The sequence below is a fragment of the Monodelphis domestica genome, chromosome 1 (assembly GCF_027887165.1).
Source record: "Monodelphis domestica isolate mMonDom1 chromosome 1, mMonDom1.pri, whole genome shotgun sequence".
Taxonomy (NCBI): domain Eukaryota; kingdom Metazoa; phylum Chordata; class Mammalia; order Didelphimorphia; family Didelphidae; genus Monodelphis; species Monodelphis domestica.
The window spans coordinates 304,994,141-305,003,473 of record NC_077227.1 but is presented as its reverse complement, the minus strand read 5'-3'; the positions used below and the strand labels follow the sequence as shown (position 1 = coordinate 305,003,473).

Genomic DNA, 9,333 nt, shown 5'->3' with positions numbered 1-9,333 from the left:
TCTCATGTCCAAGAAGGGATATGAGAATAATTTGGGGCTTTTTCAGGCTTTGAAAAATTCTCCCTTCCCACTTGAATATCCTAATGTCCTCCATTCACTCAGTTACCCACAAATTTATATCATTCAAGTGTTGTTTAGGAAAGATTATAGCCTTGAAAAATGATAAAGAAATTTTCCATTTGGGCCTTAATAACCTGATAAGAACCATGTTTCCAAAAGATTCTGTTCATAAAGTAGGCTGGGTATAGCAGGAACCTAAAAAGAAATGTTCAGAATAAGCTATCACTAAGGATCTAAAGACCCAAGTCACCCAGATTATCCACTAAAAACATGGCTTTTTAAAGGCAGTTGATTGCCTGGTACTAGGCTCTACTTGCTTCTGAACAGATGACATAGGGTCATACAATCCCTCTTTAATCTGAATTGCCAATGTGAGCTAGTGTTTCTAAAAAATGGTTACAGCACATGATGTTTCTACTAATAAATTGAAAAATACATTAGAAAACACACTTTTTTGAGTCCTTCTGGTAGAAAGGCTATTCACAAAATTGTGGTAACTATTCCAGTGACTGTGTCCTCTTGGTCCAGTAGTGTTCCAGCTATTAAATAAAGGGTTGTAAGGAATTTCACTTTACCTGATGAGTCTGATGACTCCTCTACCAGAGATGCACATGCAACTTTATTTCAGAGGAGATATCATAGGGTTTAGGCTATTCTTTCCTGTTGGCTAAATTCTAGATTTCATGGATGGGAATGAAAAGAGCCTTGAGCAATGAATCAGAGAGAAACTTTCTTACCACCAGTTCCTGGGAAGTGGTCCTGTAACTGACCAAGCTCTCTGTGTCCTGGAGGGAGCTGGTAGCACCCAAGATAGAGCTTAGTGTCAGGAAGATTTAAGTTCAAATTTTGCCTTGGATATGATAGATTAAAATTCATATTTTCAAGTTCTTATTTTCCATATCATTTATTAATAATCACTTGAAATAGAAGATGGAGACAAGCATAGATTTAAAGTCTCTTTCTTACTCTGTCTGACCATGTGTAGCTCATCCAGTAGGATACTCAGTCCCTTTCACCTGCCTGTTCAAGAATAGTTCCAGGTGGGTTCCACCCACAACCATTTGTTTATGTTCCTTGTCACAGCCCTGGCATGTGAAAAATGTATAATTTGGGGGGACTAACACTCCTTAGATGGAGAAATGAGGGTTGAAAGCAGTGAGGAAACGGTTAATGAAAATGACTTCCCTCACTACTTCCTCTTGGAGTCCCTGAATTACCAGAGGTAGGCAAAATAGATATCTCCCCTCTCTGAAGGCTTGTCCCTTAGTGGCTATGCAGGCCCTCAAGGGTGGGGGGGGGAAGTCTTCTCTATAAGGAGAGGCATTAGGGGCCTCATTCTGGATATGTTCTGCTTTGGGGTACTCACAAGCCTCCCCCCACTATGTCTTCTTGAAAACTGGCAACAAAATGGAGTCTACCAATGGACTTCCTCTCTAGATGTACATAAAGGAGATTGAATTCACTATCTGACTGCTTATTTAATTTAATTGTTGATTGGGGCAAAGGGGAAGAGGTTTAGAGGGATTGTAGGTCTCCCTAAATCTTTTTTTTTTAATAATCTAATTACTGAAGTAAAAGATTTTCTCCTGGGCAGGGGAGAGGTAGAAAAAGGAGAGGGCACTGCTCACCGATTTGAGTCCATTATCTCAATTGTTCATGGAAATGAAAGTCTTCAGAGAAATTAAGTTTTCTTGACAGGAACTATCTATGTTTTAAACAGGAATCCTGGATGTTAGGATTTCTGTCAGTGTCAGAAATATCCACAGGTGTCTTGAAAATGTCACAGAGAAACAGCTCCTCCTTCCACTCCCTTCTGTGTCTCTGCACCCAAGACACTGTTCCTCAGGAGAATTTCCCAGAAGTCCTTGTTCAGTTTCCAATTTTCATTCCTAAATTTCAATTTCCCGAAAAGGTTCTTTGGTCCTACTCTCCATCATTACAAATGAAATGAACCAGGTCTGCAATTCAGGAGGCGGAGGGGATGAAATCTCCTCTACACAAGCACTGATGAACTGTGTGATCTTGGGTAACTCATTTTACTTCTATTTGTCTCCATTTATTCAGCAATAAAATGGGAATATTGCAATTTCCTTACAGGCTTTTTGAAAGAATCAGTGATATGATATTTGTGAAAAGTGCTCAGCACAATGGCCTGCAAAACAATAGAGTTGGTGATATGTAAATATCCAATCCCTCATCGTTTCCCTCCCAGGAAAGCACAAGATTGTTAAAAGATTCTCTCCATTAGGGTAAGAACCTATAAAGGAATTTTCCCAATTCTCCTCCATGGATAAAATTTCTTGTCCATCAGAAACATATGCTAAACAACTGGATTGGAGCTGTTATACAAACAGTAAAGGCTGGGAAGTGGGTCCAGTTTCAAATTGGATATATTGGAGGATGATAACACACTGTATTGGTCACAGGACTCTATCATTCAGAATGAGGCCAATTACATAGCTAAAACAAATATTAACCCAATAAAATATAATTAGTGAAATGAATGTGAATTTTTAAAAACTAAAAAACCATAAATGACAAAATAAGAAGAAAAGTTAAATTCTAGAAAAAAATCTATAGAAATGATTATCAAAATTGAAGATTAGTTCTTTAAAAAGACTAAAAAAAAAGCAGAAAATACAATAAACCAAACAAAAAAGTGAAATTGCAACCAAGCAAGAAGAAATTAAAGGAATAAATCAGAATTTATCATGGATCATTTAATATTCACAAAACCAAGTATCACATTTTTGTTGGGGAAAATATGTACATAAATGACTATGTACTCAGTATATTAAAAAAATAAAAGTAATTCTGGGAGTGAGAACAATAGCATCTAGAGGGAAGTAGGTCAGAGGTGAGGAAGACTGCTTTATATTTTATTACTTTCTCTAAGAGTTACTGAATACACTGTTAGATACTATCAGTTAACTGTGAGAGAAAAGTCTATGTGAGACACTGAGAGGGAACTAAGAGAACTATTTTACTGAGGAGACTTTGAGAGTTAATTATAGAAAGAGTTTATGAGAGACCAGAACACCAGAGGTTCTTAATCTGATGCCCAGGAACTTTCTGTTTGTTTGAAATTAATCATTATATTTCAATATCATTGACTTCCTTTGTAATTCCTTGTATTTTGTATTATGAAAATTAAACATGTTTCTGAGAAGAATCTATAGACTTCACAACAGCTCAAGGACATGTGCCTACTCTATTTCAAATCAGATCTGACTTCATTGCCCACCTTGCTGTTTCATGCCCATGACACTCCATCTTCTGTGGTTTTCCTGTCTTTGAACTGGTCATCTCCATATCTGCAATGTCCTTCCTCACATTCGTCTCTTAGTTTCCCTGGCTAATTTTACATCTCAATTTAAATATTAAAGTCCATTGAAGGCCTTTTGTTGTTGCCTGGGTCTAAACCTCTGAAATTAGTCACCATGATCTCTTCATGTATGTTCTATATATATGGTTATTTACGTGCTGTCTCTCCATTAGAATGTGGGCCCTTTGAGGGCAAGGTGTGCTCTTATCTTTTTTTTTCCTGTATCATCAGCATTTTCCACCAGTGCTTGCTTATTAAATGATTTTACATTGATTTATCCTATGTGCCATGGAGTTGGAGTGAATAAATGCTTCCCAAGAAAGACTGCTGTTTCTTGGGAAAAATGACTACACCACTTCCACACACATTAACAACTCATTTCAGGGCTGGCGAGGAACATAGAAGGAACTAATGAGTATTTTCTGGTACTGAGACTATATCAGATGGAGTGATGGAGGACAGACACTGAGACCTCACAGTGATACTTGGATTCTCAGTGTCACCACAGCCTTCCTCAGGGCTTTAGAGCCAATTCTGGGGGTTTCATGCTTCTGTAGTTCAGGGAAGGGATTCCTCACAGTGGAAGGCAGCTGCTCTTCCTCCCATTAAACAGAGGAAGACATGCAAATGGGGATCCTCCCTCAGGCATGAACCCAGCACAAAACCTGTGTCTGCTGCTCTTGGAGAGGAGCTTCTCCTTGTGTGGCCTTTCCCAGCTGAGGACTGACACTGTAGAGCCTGAATCATGGGATTTGGACTCAAAGGCATTTTCATTCTGATGATTTTGCAAGGTAGATTTCAATTTTTAAACTTGTTTTTTGAAAGAGTCTTTGAAATGGTGGATCTGTGTGACTATTGTCTCTAATGACTCTTTGCTTGCAGGTGTCCATTGTGACATTCCGCTGGTGGAGTCTGGGGGAGTTGTGAGACAGCCTGGAGGATCCTTGAAACTCTCCTGCAAAGCTTCTGGATTCACCTTCAGCAGCTATGACATGCATTGGGTCCGCCAGGCTCCAGGAAAGGGGCTGGAGTGGGTCTCAGCAATTAGTAATGATGGAAGTGGCACATACTATGCAGACTCTGTGAAAGGCCGATTCACCATCTCCAGGGACAATGGCAACAGCCTGCTGCACCTGCAGATGAATTCCCTGAAAGCCGAGGACACAGCCACGTATTACTGTGCAAGAGACACAGTGAGGGAGAGCAGTGAGAGAGCAGACAAAAACCTCCTCTCCAGAGAGTTCTGGTGGAGAATGACAGAGAGGGAACTCCAGAACTCTGAGCACAAGGAGCCCAGTTACAACAACATGTGAAGAGGGAGGCTGACAAGAGTCTTTTCAGGGTCTGTGATTTTCTCACAAACCCCAGTGAACGTCCCTCTCTCTGTCTCAATCCCTTTTTGTCTCTGCCGCTCTTTCCTGCTTCTGATAAGCAGAGGCTCAGGGAGGAGACGTATTCTCGTAATGGTTTATGTATTTTGTATATCGTGACTCTAATTTCTCTGACGTTGTCAGACATAAAGCACAGACGAGGTCACATAACAAATGAGGAATCACTGAACATTCACTACAGGAATCCTGCAGGGTTTTCATACACTCTGAGCACAGGGAAGCACACTTGGGTGGGGAAGTCAGCTGGTGTGCTGAGTCAGTCTGGGGGAAACCTTTAAAAACCTTTTTTTTTTTTTAACCCTTACACAGGCAGCTGCCTAAGAAGGTGGGATTCGCGCTCTCAGCCTCTTTTCATTTCAATCAGAGTTTCAGTGATTCTATCAGAATGTCTTTTGACCTCATAGGAAGATGCTTGCTGTGGTCTAAACAAGCAGGATTTATGGAAGGTCCTCCCAATGCTTCTCTAGGGATGGGAGTGGAATAAACTCCTTTTAACTTCCATTTCTGAGTTTCCTTAATTTAATTAGGGTTAAGTCTAGATGCTCTGTTTAACATGTAACATATGTATAAATATGTGTGTATGTACATGTATCTTTCTGTGTGTGCTCATATTGATCTTTCCATGTATGTCTTCATCCATATTTGTGCCTATATGGGAGGAACCTAACTGGAGGGAACATGAGGTTCAACCAGACTTTTCATATGATCAACATCTTATTCCTTTTGTCCCTGTGGAGGGGGTTTCCATGCTGGCTTGCACAGCTGTGAGGCCTTTGTGGTGGCCTTCACTGGGGCTGGGCCATGTGGGAGGCCTGTGCTGGGGTCTTGGGACTTGAGACTTGGTCCTGCTTGGGGCCTCCCTGTGCACCTGTGCTAGGGGCAGGGCCTCACTGGTGCCTGTGCCAAGTTGAAGCCTTGTTCCTGTCGGGGTAGGGCCTGGCTTAAGCCTTGCTGCTGGCCTTTGCTTTGTTTTTACATCATTTTTCTGCATCTCATCTGTATCAATGAGAACTTAGCTTGACTTAGGACAGGAAGAATAAATTTTTGGAAGACTGTCGGTGGCTGACAGGCCCAGTGCAGTCTTAGTCTGTCTTGTGATAATGAACACAGACCATTACATAACAGGGACAAATTATTGTATTTAATAAATAAGGGAAGGTGAAAAGGGGATTTGGGATCATCTAAACTAAGGTCAATCTACCTAAACCCACCAGATCTAAATATCTCTTCACAGAGATTTCTTCTGAGTGAATTTCCTACAGTAATCCTCCCTAACTGCCTAAATCCCCAAGCCCTGATCTTAACTAAACCTACAATTAGCCCCCCCTCCTAACCCCCTTAGCTAGATTTAAGAAAAGGGTCTGTGTAAGCCTTTGATAGGACCAGGGAAGGTCTTTGATCCCAAAAGATCCAGACCTGAACTCACAATCACTGCAGATGGTTCAGGTTCACCAGGAATTGCCTTGATGAAATACAGCAAGCAGGAAAAGTCAGGATTAGTCACCAAGGAAATTTGCCGCCACTACCCCCATATATTTGTCAGAGAGACAAATAGGTTTAGTCCCATCCTAACCCTACCTTCAAAATTCCAGAATCTCCCTGCTGGTCTCATACCACTTTTCTCTGCAAACTTATACACTTTCCTACATAATTTGACTTTCCTTATAACAAGGCAGTGGACCATAGCTTACATTAATGAGCTGACAGAACTAATACAACTGGTAGTTGAAATGGTTTCAGATATTGTCCAACTGGCTATCTAGGCAAGATATTCTAATAAAGGAATCCTAAGGAGTTGGGAACACTTTCCTTTGAACATTTGGCAGCCTACACATTTGGGGTGGATGTGCAAACAAGCTAACATATGTATCCAGTCCAGATTTTCTGGCCAGATATCTGATCCACATGTCCATACCAGAGTCCTGCCTCCACTGACCATCCCTATAAATGTTATAAGTTGTAGATAAGAATCCCACACTGACTCTGTCTAAAATATTCTTTGTCACCTACAATGCTATTTAGCAGGGTTTTTAATGTTCATATTCCCATATGTTCTATCTTAAATAAAAACTTAATTTGTTATCATAATACTGAGAGAAAAGGGAAGGGAGAGATAGAATGGGGTAAATTATATAACAGAAAGAGCCATCAAAAAATCATTATAGAGAGGGGAAGAAAAGGGCTGATGGGCAATGTTTAAATTTTACCCTCATCTTAATTGGATAAGAGAAAGAAAAACAAATATACTCATTGGGATTTAAAATTATATCTTATCCTACAGAGAAGTAGGAGGGGAATAAGACAAGGGATGAGGGTGATAATTGGAGAGAGGAAGAAGTAGGAGGGAGTTATAAAAACAAAATACTGGAAACTCAGGAATATTCCAAGCCTGCCAACTAAGTATTCCCTCTTAACCTTCATTACAAATCACTGACACAAATATGAAAAAAAAAATCCCTTACAGCCTTGCCCAAAACTCATCAAGGTTCAAATCATCTAGAATTAGTGTTAAGTCTAAATTCTATGTTTAACATCACTACAAAGATGTATTCTATATAAATATGTGTTTATGTATCTTTATGTGTATGCTAATATCTTTCAACATATATTATTATATCTCTTGTTTTTTAAAAGCGATTGTTCAAATGTCCTTTATCAAATATAATTTTATTGTTCTAAATGTGGACAGTATGATAGATGGCAAAGGATAAGTTAAATATTTCTGATTTTCTGAAATAGCTTAAATTTTTATGCCTCCATGAATGTCCAGGTTTGTATAGATATTGTTTAAAGAAAAAAATAGTTTGTTTGCTTTTCTAATGCAATAATTAGAGATTTTTTCCCAGAATTATATTTAGGTCCCTAACATTAATTTTTTTTTGGTTGATTAAAAGGGGAACGTTGAAAACCCTCAGTATTGTAGTTTTACTCTCTCTTTATTCCAATATTTTGTTGATTTTTCCTTTTAAATATTAAATATTATGCATGTGCACGTATATGTATATGTTACATACATGATTATAAATTTATACATATGTTTTTGTTAAAAATTATTATTAATTTAATGACTCTGGTACCTTCATAAAATCTTACTCTGGAAATTGCTTTGTGGGTCCTTGAGCAAAGGTGAGAACTATGGGTATTGGGCTTACAGGAGGGCCTTTGCTGACTAAGAACTATGCAGATAGCTTCTTAGAGAGGTGGCAAAGTTTAATGGGTTGAGGTCTGCAATTTATAGGGTAAATGATGTAGGTAAGGGGATAAGGTAAGCTTCATGCAGAAACAATGATAAATAATGATTTACAAGATAAGGACAATGGAAATGAAGTACTTTAGTGATTCTCAATAGGAATTTCTATAGGTAATAGATCACAGGTCCAAATTTTCAGGGAAATGTTTGGCTTCAGTGGGTAGAATAAGGACAACCAGTTTTTTAAAAAAAATATAAAACTTTTAATATACAAATTTCATATGCAACAGTAGCCACAGAGACAAAGGACAGACTAGAGGAAAAGAATTGACAGCTTAGGGGATGCTTCCATGTGCATGGTGCCCTCTTTTCCTTTGTCTCCAAAACACAAAAACCACCCTACCCTCCCATAGCCTGAGAGATAACATGGCCCCAGAAATGGTTAAGTTCAGCCTTTTGAAATTAACTCTTAGAGTTAAAGAGGGAGTGGGGAAGATTTACAGTGAACATGTTTCAGTTATTCCCTGCCCAGAAAAAATCAGTTGTTTAGTTCCTTATCATATCCTCTGATCTGGCCAAGATCTGAGAGCAATGAGTCATGCTTGGGTTTGTAAAAAATATACTCGAACTCTGGACTTCAATCCCCAGAAACCCTCGCTCCACTTCCCCAGAATGCTTTGTATTCTCACGTGGGCCGAGAAGGAGAAGGAATTTAAGCTGATTGCAAAGGCTTTTGTGTCTTTTTTGGACTTCCATTTTCGAGCAGACGTGGCTCTTTCCATAATGTAGGTGAGGTCTTGTCTAGGCCTCTCTGGCCTAGGCACATTTTTCTTATCCTGTATTTTCTTTAATCCTTAACTTTTAATAAACCTTATAAAAATATAATACTCCTTGCCGAGAGAAACTAATTTCTATCTGCCTCAGATCCCTCAGTCTCCCCTAAATTTTAATCTTTACATTTTTGGCGACTTAATGGGAGAAAAAACTCTCAATCTTCTGATTTCTTTTCTAATCTTTAGTCCAGCTTTTAATATCTAGTGCCTAGAAAATTTTTTGAGCCACATTTCTCTGGCCGAGTTTTTTTTTTTTTACCCCTGCAAAGCTGCTGCTCGTTCCAGCCATTAGCTCCCAGCCCTGCCTGCCTGCATGTCTGCCTGCCTGCTGCCGCCATCCCCTTTGGACTGCCCACCCCAGCTGCCCACTCTGCTCAGCCCTGCTTGTCTGAGACCTGGCTCTGGCCCCGGCCCTGCCCACCCCAGCGGTCTTTCTCTTGCTCACCTGGCCCACGTGATTCAACCAAGATTGCAATCACCAGGTGACCTGCATGCCCAACAAGCCCAGATCCTTGGTTGATAACAAAACAGGGG

At 39.6% G+C, this 9,333-nt stretch overlaps 1 gene segment (V, D, J or C); it reads left to right on the top strand.

Moving 5' to 3' along the window:
• The first annotated feature begins 3,704 nt into the window (after positions 1-3,704).
• Positions 3,705-5,277, top strand: LOC103092829 (immunoglobulin heavy variable 3-43D-like). The segment is given in 2 exon segments: positions 3,705-4,176; positions 4,268-5,277. Coding segments are annotated over 2 exon segments (477 nt in total).
• Positions 5,278-9,333: the final 4,056 nt, after the last annotated feature.